At 32.6% G+C, this 15,606-nt stretch overlaps 3 protein-coding genes across 3 annotated transcripts; all 3 read right to left on the bottom strand.

Moving 5' to 3' along the window:
• Positions 1–3,090: 3,090 nt before the first annotated feature.
• On the bottom strand, positions 3,091–5,180 carry LOC133285147 (uncharacterized). Its single transcript, XM_061482322.1, has 4 exons — positions 5,065–5,180; positions 4,537–4,659; positions 4,271–4,432; positions 3,091–3,517 (listed from the first exon to the last, which is right to left on the bottom strand). Exons 1-4 carry the CDS (start codon positions 5,169–5,171, stop codon positions 3,091–3,093), a joined length of 819 nt encoding a protein of 272 aa, XP_061338306.1. The 5' UTR covers positions 5,172–5,180.
• Positions 5,181–6,014: 834 nt separating this feature from the next.
• Positions 6,015–11,259, bottom strand: LOC133285174 (uncharacterized). Its single transcript, XM_061482361.1, has 10 exons — positions 10,960–11,259; positions 10,796–10,844; positions 9,399–9,505; positions 8,820–8,865; positions 8,281–8,415; positions 8,070–8,159; positions 7,830–7,961; positions 7,663–7,746; positions 7,342–7,406; positions 6,015–6,769 (listed from the first exon to the last, which is right to left on the bottom strand). The coding sequence occupies exons 1-10, from the start codon at positions 11,064–11,066 to the stop codon at positions 6,577–6,579; spliced, it is 1,008 nt and encodes a 335-aa protein (XP_061338345.1). The 5' UTR covers positions 11,067–11,259; the 3' UTR covers positions 6,015–6,576.
• Positions 11,260–14,160: 2,901 nt separating this feature from the next.
• On the bottom strand, positions 14,161–14,978 carry LOC133285198 (uncharacterized). The gene has a single exon (XM_061482388.1). The coding sequence runs from the start codon at positions 14,945–14,947 to the stop codon at positions 14,264–14,266; it is 684 nt and encodes a 227-aa protein (XP_061338372.1). The 5' UTR covers positions 14,948–14,978; the 3' UTR covers positions 14,161–14,263.
• Between the last annotated feature and the right edge of the window lie 628 nt (positions 14,979–15,606).

Raw genomic sequence — 15,606 nt, 5'->3', positions numbered from 1 at the left:
TTTTTATTGTTTTATTTAATCTTGGATGGACCTTCTATAATTCGGATAAGGCTTTTTAAAGTAAGAATGTGAGTAAGAAATAAGAATGTAAACGTGATTTTAACTTGTTATGATTTAATAGTTAATATATATTTACTTTGGGAAAAATATTTGTTATTTTAAATGACATAACACTCTCTTCCTTTTTTTTTTTTTTTTTTTTTGTAAATAACACTCTCTTCTTTTAAGAGAGAGATAGACACAGAAAAATAAATTTTATTTAAATTTTAAATTAAAAAAAATCACCCACTTTTTCTCTCTCATGATTTCTATTTTTCTGTGTCTATCTTTCTCCTAAAATGACATAATTTATGTCATTTAAAATGACAAACACCAAACTCATTTACTTTTATATTTTAAGGACATATTTACTTAAATTTTTGTATATATAATTTAAATTTTATTTTATGAAAGAGTTAATCTTAAATAGATTAAAATATTTATTTTTTAATTAAAAATTCGTAGTAAAACAACAAATTAAAACAACGTTTTTGCTATTTGCGTCCACGGAAAATCCGAAAGGAGAGAGTACATAAAATTTGGGCTATTTTGATGGGTCAATGTATTGGAGTTGAGCCAAGTGTAGGCCTAAGAGAAATGATTTTCTTCAAGGTTCTCCGTTACCTAATAATTGGCTTAGGAAAGATTTATTTTCCTGCAATTTTATTGCATAGTTTTTATTTTATATTTATATATTTTAATTAATTCAATGTGTATGAACCCAACTACCAACGCTTATTGATCTGAGTGCCCTGGAGCTCGTGAAATGTTAAATGAAAGAATAGTAGAGATATAGAGTTTAGTGCCATTTTCAGAAACATTTGTATAGCTGAAAATAATTCTTTTGATTGTGTAAGGACTTTCACTTAACATGCCACTAAATGGGGAAGAAACACCTTGTATATATGAACTGGGATCCATTTGGAAATTGTGATTGTAGAAAACTGTTTTAAAAGGTAACATATGACATGTAATTGACTTTTTAAAGTTTATTTATATGCCTTGTCTTTGCAGATATGTTCAAAGAAAGTACTTGTAAACTGAGGAATAAGGTTATTATATATATATATATATATATATATATATATATATATATATATATATATATATATGCAAATAGCTCTAGACCATTTCAAAAATTTATGAAATGGTCATCCTACATTCTTGGAATAATATATATTTATATGCACAAGTTTCATTTTATTTTATTTTTTACTGTGAATCTTCAGCTGATAGGTATAAGAGGTTCCAGAAGTGTGCAAAATAAATGTAAGAAAGAACATCAATATATGTTGATCACATTATTCTAGCCTCTCATGGAAGATAACCAAGCTTGTTATTCATGGGACAGTTTTATATAGGCTTTGGAGAATAATTTTGTTAACCTTCCAAGTGACTAGAAAAGCTAGAGAGATAATCCCTTAAAATATAGAACACTTGCGACCACTTCACTCGATATCTTTTACAACTATGCTGCATCTATTTACAGACCTGGATTTGAAACACGGAATTAAAATACAATGGAGAATCTCTTATTTCTTGAGTTGGGTGCACATTGGGCTCCATCGTCACATCAGATTTAAAAGAAGGATTCTTTGACAAACCCACTTCCTTTTTTAAAAAAAAAAAAAAAAACTCAATCTTATTACACTAATAATTACAGAATAACCTGCCGACATTTACTATTTAAGATTCTTTTAACACATTTTGTGGCTAAAATTTTTGCCGACACTTGCTTTAGTCCTAAGTGTTTCTGACAAGATTCTCTGGTACCGTCTGCTGCTAGATTCTGTCCTCTATGTTTTGTCTGCTAATTGAACATAAATCCTAAATTAACATTGAACATATAAAAGGAGAAGATAATTATATAGCTAATTATTTATCTAGAACTATAACTAATTCTTGATTACAATTTTCAGATGAGACCAAGAAATTATCCTAGAGCAATTAGACAAATAAAAGAATTGGTAAAGAATTTACCTCCTTTAGCATTACCATTAAATACATATTATAGAATAGTAGTAACAGATGGATCAAAATTAGGACGGGGAGCTAAGTTAAGAAAAAAGCCTAATAAATATTCATAAAAAGAATCAGAACACATATGCAGGTATGCTAGTGGAAAACATATAGTAAAAAGTCTTAGTGCTATCGATTACGAAATAGAAGCGGTAATCAAAGGATTAGATGCATTTGAGATTTTTATTGTAAAAGAGACTTTACTTTAAGAACTGATTGTGAAGCCATCGTAGACTAATATTCAGTACATGTCATAAAATGCCAACCACTCCTTCTCGAAATGGAGTAGAGATTTCTGATGAGTGATGAAAGAGAAAGACTTCTAAGATTCGAATACTTTCAACAAGTTTAAGGAACACTTTTCCAAAAACTCAAAAGCAATGATAGAAATCATGATGTTGAATGTGAAACAATGCAAGTGACAGCTATTCAACATAAATGGTGAACTCATATGCGAAAGGTAAGTTGTTGAGATTCATTTTGAATCATTACTTCTTCTTAGTTAACTTTTGCATCATGCTTGGCTTCTCGGAGCTAGGCTGTTATTATTACTGATAAGTCTATTGAGAATGGTACGGGAAGCTAACGTCATATCTCAACCCAAAACTTTAAAGTTATAGGTTAATGGGTCTTTCGCACTTATATGATTCTCACTTATTTCATGTTTAATCCATATGGGACTTCAGTGCTACTCACACTTGAATATTTCCAACAAAATTAATTTACTCACATTGTAATGTAAATTTTGTGGCTCCAATTACGGTGCTCATTCTTGCTTCCTTTGAAATCACTTTTTTTAATTATCTACATATGTTCTTTTGACTGATGTCATGGATAAAGGAATTGTACTCGATTAAAATAGTATGTGCATTATAGGTATTAACTATTTACAACGACTTCAAGGATCACAAATCTTAATATAACTTTGTACATATTTACACTCTCTTTCTTTGATTCAAAGTTCTCCGTAGTCCTCTCTTCGCTTAAATTAAGTAGTTTAAGTGCTATATTATGTAAATTCTTGTTACATCATTACACAGAAAGCAGGGATGTTGTAGTCAGTTTCTCTTGGTCAACAAAGGGGTGATGTTCTTCTATGTCTTCTTCTCCGGAATTTGAATTATTTTCTTGCTTAAGGGGCTTTGAATCCTTGTTTCTGTGAACTTGTTGCTCTCTTTTATTTCCATTTGCAGCATTGAGCTTCTTTCCTAAGCTTGTGAAATCATACGCTTCATGTTGGCTATGATCATAGTAAGAATTACTTCTCTTATACATCGTAGAAGGTAAGTCACTCAACCTTTCATCTATTGCTGAGCTTCGTTGGCTAAAACTTCCAAAACCTTCGATCCCATGAGAAAGATGACTTCCTCTTGCTCTTTCTTCTTTGAGAAAATCCTTGTTTCTTAAGAGCTTTAATATTCTCTCTGATAATTTTCTAACACTCAAACCCCAGTTGAACCTGTAAAATGAAATGTAACAAAAGGGTCATCACTAAATTCATGCAACAAAGTTTGTGGTGACAATTTATATATGGGAAAAAAGACTATCATTTAAAAGGACACAACTTGTGTCTTTTTAGATGATTTACACAAAGTATGTCAAACTTTGTGTAAATCAAAAAAGCTATTTTTTTTTTCTCTCTCCTCAGTCACATCGTTGATGTGTAAAGTGAAAAAAAAAACAACTTTTCAGAATTACACAGAGTATCACATGTCATACTCTGTGTAAGTCATTAAAAGGACACAACTTGTATCCTTTTAAATGACACACACTAAACCCTTTATATATATATAGGATTTAATACTTGTTATGTTGTTGTAGATGAGAAATTTTGTAGCAACAGATAAAAGACCAGAATACGCATGCGGATGCTGATTTTTTTTTTTAATACCAGGATCCACATGCGAATCCTAATGTAAATATGTTTGCTGCAAAATTTTCACCTGTTGTCGCTGCAGAAGTGTCGAACCCATATATATATATACCGGTGTCAAATTTGAAGTTTGACACTTCATCTGAGAGCCGTTAAATAAAAAAAGATCAACGACTCTGATTTGTAAGAATGTGATACTATTGATCTTTTTTGATCTAATAGCTCTCAGAGGAAGTGTCAAATTTCACCTTTGACACCGGTGTCAAAGGATCCTACTTTTTATATATATATATATATATATATATATATATATATATATATATTTGAGATTGCACCTACCCTTTCTCATCAATATACTGAAATTGTCCAATCTTTTCAATAACATCTATATCAAATTGAAACTCCTCGGATATTCTCTTAGGCCCATGAGTTAGAAGATGTTCAAGTAAAATTAGAGCCTTGTATGAGGTTCTCCAATGCCCTTTATCAAATTTCGACAACCTGTTTTCTCCACACACAAAAAGTAAAAGAAAAATTAAACTTTACGAGCAATGTCTTTGAGAACAGAACAGCATAATCAAATCAGTATATAAGAAACTGGAAACCTCTGATGTAAAATGTCCACAATTCTCTCGTATTCATCGACTTCAAAGGCAGCACGCGATATTACTCTTGAGGCACGTGTGTCTGGTGGCCATGGATTCTCATTTGTAGCTTCTTCTGTCATTCTTTAAGCCGCAGTTACACAAAAGAAATGTGAAACATATCAAAAATCAAGTATTCAATTGTTCCCAAATGGAATCATATAATTACACACAAAAAAATTAAAAATAAAAAGTATGGCCTTCCTACTAAATAGTTTCACATTTTCTAACCAATTCTCTTGATCTTGACATTAACAAATAGGAATTTGTATTAACGAGGACTTCTATTGCAAAATGTGTTTATGAATCTTTTGTTACTTTGTTGAAGTAAATATAGGTGATATCATTCCTTCCTTCACAAAGAATTTTAACTAGCTTTTCAGCTATACTGTGAGAAGGACTACATTTTATTTTTTCAAAATAATCAATAACTTTGAAGCATGATTGAGTTGCGATGAAAACTCAGAAAAAAGTAAAAGAAAGACTTACAATTGTACTGGTGTAACATCTGTCAGCACTAGCCTTGCAGTTTTAATTTTCTCCCTCAAGAACCGAAAGGCTTGTCCTTTGATTTCATGGATGAGAGGAGAGTTCATATTTGCAGTGTTCTTTGGACGAATTTTAAGGATAATGATGATGAGGATTCTGAAGATTAGTTTTGTTATATATCTATAATCGTATCTGTGTAGATAACAAGTGCAACTGCTCCATTTACCAAAAGCACTTATATTTTTTCTTAAAGTGGATTTGCATATGTAATAGAGGTAGAATAAGCCTAACTTGTGAATAGGAAAAGATAAGGAATAATGTAAGCATGATAATTCAAAGGCAAGTTTTGCTGAAGCCTCCTTGTCGTTAAGGTCATGTCGTTTACAAGAGTGCCTTAAGAAAATTTTTGACCAGGTAGACTTACAGAATACTGTTGATCTCAATTTCTCAATCTATGGATTGGTTGACAATACTTGATGTTTAAAGGGTTACACGAAACTAGTGGCCTAGAATGGTTAAAATATAAAAATCCATTGATTTTGCAGATTTTTTTTTTAAAAAAAATTATTCTTCAACCTTGTCTCGGAGAAAATTTTGTTTTCCTTTAAAGATACATCTTTCTGTGCACTATATAACTCAAAGACAATATTACGATAATTATTTGTTTTTCTTTTAAGATACGCTTGCTCTTAAGTCTCAAATCCCACGGATGTGCAATGTTTTAGTTTCCGTTCACAACTGGCCCCTTAAATAAACAAACAAATCAAGGTTTTCCACATTGCACATGTGAAATGGTGCCTCTAGACGATGTGCAATTGAGAAAGTTATGAAATGGTCACACTACAATCATGGAATACTACATATTTACATGTAGGAACTTCGTAGTTTTTATTGTCAATCTTCAGTTTATAAGTGTAAGAGGTGCGAGAAATGAGCAAAAAGGACGTATTTCAATGTCAATGTATTATACAATTTGCAACCAAAGCATAAGAACAGAAAGAAAAATAAAGAAAAAACGACAACAACAAACAACCAAAAACAAAAAGGTTTCAGCTTCTTGTTTTATAGGCAGAGTACGCGGCTTTGCTAACGCAGTATTAACAGGCAGGCATACCATTTACTTCCAGGATGATGTGCAAAATGCATCAACGACTTACCAGTGTTAGATAATGTCTTTCAAATGGCAACAAAGGAATGAAAAGTAATCTATATAATATTTTGGTTGCGTAAGAAAACAAATGCAAACTAATGTGATCAGGAGCTTTTCTCAGTATGAATTGTTGAATATGTCTACCAAGAAGAAATAGCAACAGTAAAAAACCAAAGCCTCCATGACCCCAACCTGAACGGCAAAATCCTGAAGGTTATGGTTAGTCCAACAAAATTTGAATATAGCATTATTGTCCCTCAAGCCCGGCATGGGAGTATAATCTAGGTTCTCAGATAAGAGGTCAGTCTTCTTTTGATAGGAAAATGCCGCTTTTCTTCCCAGTTGAAATTTATCATTGAAGCTCAGGTAGAATTAGAAATTCTCCACATACCAGTCCTGTATCCCATAGACATGAGCACAAGCTCCCAAAGCATGTTAGGTATACTCAGAAGATTCACCTTAGATCCTGGAATCTCGGACCAATTCACAGAAATTTCTGAAATTGGGATCCCAAACCATTTGCACAGAAAGACTAATTCAACATCAAAGCACCACCTACAGAGAATGGCAAAGGCTATTATAGAAAAGTATATAGTTTTCACCATATACGTGACCGTATACAGTATGTATAAATATGCAGAAAGCTTGATTGAACAAAACTACCCTATCTTGAATATCAACTTATCTTTCTGACCACTAAGATACATATCATTCAACATTCCCAACATGAACTGAATACCTTCTATCTTTTAGAAGATACTTGATTTTCACTGTGGTTAAATGTCAATAACATGACATTACTTCTCAGATCATGCTTCCTCAATAATTTTAAATTTAGTAGGTGGGAAGAAGCTAAATAAGACATTTCTGTGTTTAATTTTCATCGGATCACTCAAAGGATTGCAGAAATATTTATCCCATGCCAAAACCTATAGACAGGAGCATACTATAACGATACAAATATGACATATTATATAAAACAAGAAAAGTAGCAACAGAAAATTATACGAAAAAAGTAAAGACTATACAAATAATTACTGATAAAATATGAGTAAGAACAATCAGTTTTCTATTCCCTTTTCAAAATTTAAGAAATTATTGCATTTTATAGAGCTTTAAGATGTCACCTTTTCAAGCGGACATTTGAAAAAAGCTTCCTGGCTGCAGCTCTAGTAAACATCTTGAAACCACACTGTGGATGTACAAAATCAATATCAAATAGAATAAGAACCAACATCAAATATAAATGCTCAAGTTAGAGCAATGGAGAAGTAATGAAGCACAGAAAAGACAAAAATCATACTAATGTCAACAAGCATTCATGACACGACACAATTAGCCAACACTATAACCATGTCTGGCGAAGCTTTGGTCACTATGTATACATAAGCCACACGCCAGTCATGAGAGCACTGCAAGACCAAAAATAAATTGTAATAGGAAATTACCTGTGTATCACGAATTCCAGGACCAGCAGCCAAAAGAACCACAAGATGAAACCCCTTCATCAAAAAATTGCGGTACCACTTCCTCTGTAGATGTTAAGCTAAATTATTCAACACATTGCTCTACACATACTGCAACAATAAAACACAGAATGGAGACCACACTTAACTGAAGCCAAAGCTTTCTCCTCTAGATGAGCTCGTGAACCAAATACAGCTACAGGGATATCAGATATTCTAAAGCTAGGATCACTATCGCTTGAATCTCCATGGTGAAATTCCTTTTTGGCAACAGCTCGAATCTGGCAGAAGAACATTAGACAATGCATATCAACATTCAGAACCAGAAATTTAAACTAAAATTTGATTACAAGAACCACGAAAACTGCACATCATAGCATCCCATTAACCTGACTTTCAAGCTTTTCTAGGTCAGTGACCTTAGTTGCTCCATCAGCATCCAGCATAAGAAGTATTTCACCACGTGAATGCAACATTCCCTGTAATACAATGCTTTCAAGGAAAGAAGAAAGCCTTAATTAATTATCAACAAGCAATGTGACCCAGAGCCATTCAATATAAGTAGTAGTTTTAAGAGATTATAGTTTAAATAAAACTCACTTTTCTGATTGCTTCTCCCTTGCCATGATTTCTTCCAAGAAGGATGACCCTTACCTTGTCCACAGTGAATTTCCTTACAAATTCAAAAGCTACTCTTTTAGTCCCATCAACACTTCCATCATCAATAATTATAACCTGCTCAAGTGTCCATTGATAAGAGAACGTGCAAGTGTAACCATGGAGTGTTACAAACATGTTTGGAAGAAAGTAAGTTGGGCAAGGAGATTCAGACATGATATGTTAGACAAAAATGATTTGAATGGATATAGAAAGTGCTTTCACTTAACATTAGTAAAATTCACGAGTGAAGTAAAGCCTTTTTTTATATATGTCTACCTGAAACATTAGAGAGATGATTACTATTACATCATTTGTTTCACATGGTGTAATGTAGAATTTTCTTTATAATTCTAAACATATATTAATATTCTCGAGATACAAAGCTAGAATCTAAAACAAAATTATAAGAGAATGGAATGAAAAGTGTTACAGAGATAAATAAAAACAATAAGCTGTTGAATAAAAGGAACTGGAAGTACCTCATATGAAAATGAAGGATCCTTTAAAGCACGTTGTTGAAGATAACTACAAAGTAAAGGAATAAATAACATTATCCTCTTAGTAACAATCTTAAACAATAAATGCTACGCTACTTCACAAGAGTAGCAGCTAAGTAATTAGTTACACGACTACTCTATGTATGAAGTCCTAACCCATTCAAATAAATATCATCATCCAGAAATTGCAAAGAAAAATATTTTTCTTCTCTGTGGAAGCTCAGATTTTTCTCTCCTGTTGGCTGCTTATTGGGGCTGTTTCTATTCTTTTTTTCCTTGAGGGAAGGGCACGTTACACATGTTAACATATCACAAGGCATCTGTCAAGTATATAAACCATCTTACAAAAACCAATCAATACACAAAAACACATCGAATATAAAATTATCAAAGACACTAGTCAAATAGACTCAATGCAATTGACAATACACACACAACAATAAATTACATAACAGAAAGACCAAAGTAGACTGACTCAAAGTTGTATTCAAACAAAAATCTTTTTATTGATGTGAACAATGAACGCATAAATCTTGGTAGAAATGGGGTGCTTTGACTTACTTCATAGTTTCCTCAAGAGCTCCAGGAAGCCTATGCTCCTCATTGAATGCAGGAATTATCAAAGAGATATACTTTGCAGCTGGATCAACAATGTGTGGGCAAGGAACCTGAATAAGCAAGAGTTAAAATCAGACAAAAACCAATTCACAACAAGGAGCTATCCTCATAAAGTTATGCATTAACTTGAAATCTCCCAAAACAAAATAAAAACATAGAGGTACAAGATACAAATATATGTAACTGATATTACGCTTCTATTCAGTTTCTAGTAGAGTCTACTGATATACACGATGAAGGCCAAATAAGAGAATGTCAGAGCACTGCGTGCGGGAATTTGGGATGTAACTTTGGGTGCGAGTGGTCCAAAGATGTATTTCAAATGGACTAGTCGTGACAAATCCTTCCACTTCAAATTGGCATCAGAACCGAACTATAAAACTAGGACATAAAGATATGCCTTAAAATGCCAAGCAGTCAAGCTCATAATAGAGCAGAGACTGCTGATGAAAGAGAAAGACATGTAAGATTGAAACAATTTCTTTAACTTAAGGATAACTATTGCAAACAATCAAAAACAATTATAGAAGTGCAAATCATGATGTTGAGTATGAAATAAGGGAAATGAGAGTAATTTGACATAAATGCTACACTCAAATATTAAGGGGAGATTGTTGAGATTCATTCTTCAGCATAGTTTTAAATTTAAATAGATGAAGCATAACAATCTTAAATTTATGGCATAACACAATACCCAACAACCTCAGCTTTTAAGGCACTATGGTATCAATGATGCATGTCAAGTTATTACATAAAAATTGAATCTTTCCCTTTAACACGGTCAGAGATTACGTCGTATATCATTCTCATGAAGCATAACTATCTACCATTTTATGAACCTTTTTTTTTCTTTCTTTTCCTTTTTAAGTTTCTGACTCCATCCATTGTGAGGAAAACGCTAACAAGTAGCCACGCTTGATATTTCCATAAAATTTCTCTCAGTTCTTGATCACTTCCTGATTTTATCATTGGTTTGTCATATCTAAGTTTGAATCCACGGTTTTCTCATGATAGGAAACATAGGTTAAGCAATGTTTCCTCTAGAACTGTAAACTTCAATTGCTATAAGTTGTACAATTACAGTAAAGTAATTTTACGGAACCAAATTAAATTTTTCCCAAACCCTTGCAGCACCAAAGTCACAATTTCGCTTACCAAATCAATAACGGACCTGTTGAAAAAGCCAATCAGTCCAGATTTATCTCACCAAATTAGACTTCTTAAAGAATGCCCCCCCCCCCCCAAAAAAAAAAAAAAAAAAAAAATTAATTAAATAAAGATAGCTCGCAAAATCTTGCACACCTAGAGAAGCTCTAACACAATGCAAAGGAAACATTTACCTGTTTCAATGAATTAGGATCCTCAAAAATAGCCGGAACTTCAACATGCCTTTTGAAAAAAAAAAAAAAAAAATCAAAATCAAAATATTAAAATAACAATCCCAGTCCATGTGCATATAGCATTTTTATGCATATACCAAATGAGTAAAAAAATAAGGACATACTCATGGTTATTTCTTCTTCTATAGGCTTCAAAGAAGATTACAAAGACAAACCCTAAGACTGCAATCACAAAGAAGGAGACAAGAAGATACATATACTCCATTCCCATAAGATGCTGCAGCTATTGCCAATATCTTACCCCTGTCATGAAGCAGATAGAATTTTCACAATAAACAACACAACACATACTAGTAAAGAAATCATACAATTCAACATACATAAAAAAATGAAAAATAATTTCATCATATGCAAAATAAAAATAAAAATTATGACAGGAAACAAAATAAAAATTGAAGAAGCAGTGGTGGTCAGAATAGAGTCAAAGTTTATTGATTATTAATTTTTCTCAACATATATATATGTATATGTGTGTAATGTTAGGGTAAAAAATGGAGAATACTGAATCGAAGATTGAAAGACGAAGAAGAATTACCAGATTGAGCTGGACGTGAAGAGTGAGAACGTTCAACGTTGTTCGATCGAAGAGTTCAACCCGATCCAACTCATTTCGGTTCTCTTAACCGGATTATTTTTTTTTTAATATGCAGGCCTTAGCTACAAAGCAAAAGGCCCAAAAGAAAGCCCAATCTAGAAAACCACAAAGCCCTAACCACGCTTGCTAGGATTTGAAGCACAGAGATGAAGGTTCGTTATTTAGTTGAGATCTCATTACATTTGTAATGTTTTATCTTCTTTTTGAATGAGTTTCTCACAAGCCCAGCTCAGCCCAAAGGAGCTATAATGGACTTGTTCAGTTTTCACTTTTCAGCACGGATTTTGAATTGAATCTGTGTAGCGATATTTGTGTAAATTTACGTTCCGTAATCACTATAATTTTATGCTCACATAATCTTTACATATTCTCATGTAAACTATTGGATAAAACTTTGATCCATTTTACTTTTTTATTGATTAAACTGCGCACACATCTCCTATAGTTTACGCAAGTATTGTTTCTCAAGTTATTATTATATGAACAAATCAAAAGAAAATATTTTTTTTGTTAAATCGTAATATGTATCGTATATCGTTCGACCGATTTTTTATATTGTGTATTATGAATCGTAGGAATGGGAACTTCGTATTGATGTAATGAATTTAAATTTAGAAATTATTTAAAGAGAAAACATAAATATCTTAGGAAGAATTGTTAAAATGGGATTTACAAGCATATAATATAAAGAAAAGGGGTAGGATATTGTAACAATCAATTAGTGTTACTACCAATTAATTTCACCGTTAGATCAATTATGTTAATCTAAAGGTTATATTTATTTTCATCTTTGTATGATTATGATTCTTCATATTTAACGTGAAAGCATTAAATATGAGAAATCATAACCATACAAAAAATAAATGTAAAGTATTAAATATAGAGAATCATAATCATACAAAGATGAAAATAAATATAACCGTTGGATCAACATAATCAATCTAACGATGAAATTGATTGGTATTAACATTGATAGTAACACTAATTGGTAGTTACAATATCTTTTCCCAAAGAAAAGAATCCGCATTATCTTTCATGCACAGGTAATGATTGTTTTATTTTTTATTATTAGTATTTGTATCAAGAATTTCTTTATGATTCTCCCTATGTATTTGAACAATTATAACCATTTAACTTGGTCTTCAAATACAAAGGATAAAAAAAAAAAAAAATCTCACGCGAGTTACCTCTCTTGTCAAATTGCAAGTTCTAACATGTGACGCTCAATAATATGAACTCATGGTGGTACCAACTAAGGCCTACACATTTATTGAGTCAAAGCTTCAAGCACACACTTCCTTCAATTTTTCAGGAGTCAGGACCCCCAATCTTATCACATTTGATCTGTACACATAACATATAAATGAGTAAAGGTAATGGATATGTGCTTGTATATGCAGCTACAAGCATCCACAGACAGAGATGTCCATGATTCTTGTGAAGATTAAAGTTGGCACTTGACATGGGGTCCTTCTCAAGCCATGATTAAAGCCAGAGGTGGGCACAGGGGAAAAAGAAACATGGTCTCTTTCCTTTTTCCTTCACTTTTCTGAACCCTTAGCTACTTTATGATGGAGAAGGAAAGGTTGGCCATTGCTCCTTCTTCATTGATCCTATATCTCGAGTATTCCATTCTGCCAAAACAGTACTATTATACCATATTCAATTCCTCTATTGTTAGGATAATCCCCATAATTCTTAGTCACAGGCACATTCGTGCTTACAATATTTTACCAATGTAGTTTTCCAAAGCTAGAATATTATATGGAGGGTCCTTTTAACATTTCGAGATTTTTTTTGGCATTTTGCTATTTATCAAATATTAAAACTTGGTTAGTTCACGCATCACGGGTTAGATAGTGGCACAATTTACCAGAAAATAGTTTGCAGGAAGAAAAAAAAAATTGAATTGGGCAGTTTCTGTCTCTAGATTATACAGTTATTGCAAACTCTTAGATTCATTTATTTCGTTGATGCCTTGTTTGCATTATTGAAATTTACATTCCGCTGTAAACATTCATAAATTTGTGAGAAAAACAAAATGTTTGACAACGGAGACGCGAAAAAAAAAACTATATTGGTTTTTTTTTTTTCCTTTAATCATCATTATGACTTTATGAGGTTAATAACTTTTTTCATGAAACATTATTAGGTTGTAATACAATGTGTTGTAATATACTATATAATCTACTTAGAAAAAAATATTAAAAATTTCTTACTACAATCTACTTAAATTTTCAACCACCAAACCTTTCTTTTGCGCTAACTAAAATAGAAGTGGACTTTTCTCAGGTTACAAGATGCATAACCTACAAGAATTTATTAGGGCGTGTTACAAGATAATATAAACAATGGGTAATAGCAGCAAAATTGCATATTGCGCTTTGCTAATAATTAGCATTTAAGAGGGGAATCAGATAGAAAGCATTTTCATTTTTAAAGTTCATGTGGTAAATAAATTAAATAAAAAATCTATCTAACATCAAGAATTTGAGTCCGCTAGAAAGCATTTTTGCACGGAGTTGCTTGAGAGAATTAGTATAGCTAGTAAGAACAAAGAAGTTAGGATTCACCTTATAAACATCGATTCTTGCAACAATTATTCATGCTAAATTACAATTTCTTTTTTTTCGCCAAATTCAAAATAAAATAAAAGAAATACAGAACAAACAAGATCATCAACAAATAAACCAATAATAAGCCTCCCAAAATTCCCAAGACTAAGCAAACAAGTTAACAAATTAAGCAAAAATAATTCTAAGTAAGATCCTAAAAATGATGATGATGATGATGATAATTGATCATAGGTTTGCCTAATGAGCCATGGCTACCTGCGAGTTTGAGTAACTGATGCTTCTCTGGTTAGGCATGGAAAGCATAGCAGTGTGATCCAAGAAATCTTTAAGCTCCACAACAGACTGCAGAATAGTCCTTAGATCTTCAGCACAAGGAAACCCCAAGTTACCAACTTGCCGAACCGCATAGACATAGAAAGTTATGCAACCTTTTCTGAACTTGAAGCGAGCCATCTCACAACCAGTGAGACCCCTTATGAGCCTCTTGTTCACTTCACCAAGTGATATCTCTGATGGCCATGTTCGATCCACTGAAGCCTTCATGGCTTCAGTTTCAAACACAAATAGAAGCACCTTGGACTTCTTGGTTCCGAGTCCAAGGGTGAGGGTGTGCCATGCTTGGTGTGCCAAGATGGTGAAGTTTGTTGGCAAGAATGCTGTTGTGGAAGGGAAAGGGAGCTTGTGATCTTTTGGTTTATTGGTGGTGTTATTGGTTGGTGGGAAAGATAGAACTTTTAGAAGCTCAAGAGGCCTTGCTCTTCGGATTGTGAATGATTTCACTATGAATTGGCCTCCGAATCGGATACCCTTTACCTCTGAGATTGGCTTGAAGGAGAAATCAGAGGCTTGCTTGGTGGTTTGGTCATTTGGGTGTTGGTGCTTTTGCTTCTTGTTCTTGTTTTTCTTCTCTTTTTCTCCCATGGAGAGTGGCTGGGGATTTGAATTTGAGGGGTTTTGGTGTAGAGAAATTTGTTTTCTTGTTTGATATCATAACAAGACCAATACAATGGTTAGTCGTACTCAGGTTTTTTCTGGGTAAGTTACTTTTTCATGCTACCAGAGTAGACAGCATGAAAAAGTGTGGAAAACCACTTGGCATAAATTTCAGCCATTTGTTTTAGTAATAAAAACAGGGCATTAACTATATTATGAGATACTTGCTTCGTTAGTATTAGAAAAAAAAAAAACTTGAATTATTGATTAAAAAATATAATAGTTTTAATTTGTATTACTCCCCCGTGTATTCATATGTAAGATTTTAGGTGGAAATTATTCTGTTTTCCGAGCTTAAAATTAGAGCTGCCTAGAAGAATAAAAAAACTAAACTCAAATGTGATCTCAACCGAACTGTACTTAAAATAATTGATTTTTGAAAATCAATTCATAAACTGAACTGGTTTTTAAAGAACCAGTTCAAGAACCGAATCGTTTTATTACTTTATTTTTTTTTCTTTTTTTTCAGAATAAGTTTAACCTGAACTGGTTTCAAATCGAATTGAACCGAACCATTTTTGAATTGAATCGAAATGGTTTTCGACCGAACCGAACAGTTTAAATCAATTCGGTTCAGTTCTTAAAAA

This window comes from Gastrolobium bilobum, unplaced genomic scaffold, assembly GCF_033153095.1.
Source record: "Gastrolobium bilobum isolate Gb01-03AN ecotype WA unplaced genomic scaffold, APGP_CSIRO_Gbil_v1 utg7917, whole genome shotgun sequence".
NCBI classification, from domain to species: domain Eukaryota; kingdom Viridiplantae; phylum Streptophyta; class Magnoliopsida; order Fabales; family Fabaceae; genus Gastrolobium; species Gastrolobium bilobum.
Note: the sequence above shows the minus strand (reverse complement) of the source record. Positions and strands in the feature narration are given on the sequence as shown.

Bases quoted from the DNA above. Each gene is read 5' to 3' on its own strand.
- LOC133285147 (XM_061482322.1), bottom strand. From the start codon at position 5,171: ATGAACTCTCCTCTCATCCATGAAATCAAAGGACAAGCCTTTCGGTTC. The intron at 4,660-5,064 runs GTAAGTCTTTCT...TGCGGCTTAAAG, and splicing joins GATGTTACACCAGTACAATT to AATGACAGAAGAAGCTACAA. The intron at 4,433-4,536 runs GTTTCCAGTTTC...TGGAGAAAACAG, and splicing joins GTGGACATTTTACATCAGAG to GTTGTCGAAATTTGATAAAG.
- LOC133285174 (XM_061482361.1), bottom strand. From the start codon at position 11,066: ATGGGAATGGAGTATATGTATCTTCTTGTCTCCTTCTTTGTGATTGCA. The intron at 8,866-9,398 runs GTAAGTCAAAGC...TTTACTTTGTAG, and splicing joins GCTCTTGAGGAAACTATGAA to TTATCTTCAACAACGTGCTT. The intron at 6,770-7,341 runs GTGACATCTTAA...CATTCTCTGTAG, and splicing joins TCAAATGTCCGCTTGAAAAG to GTGGTGCTTTGATGTTGAAT.
- LOC133285198 (XM_061482388.1), bottom strand. From the start codon at position 14,947: ATGGGAGAAAAAGAGAAGAAAAACAAGAACAAGAAGCAAAAGCACCAA.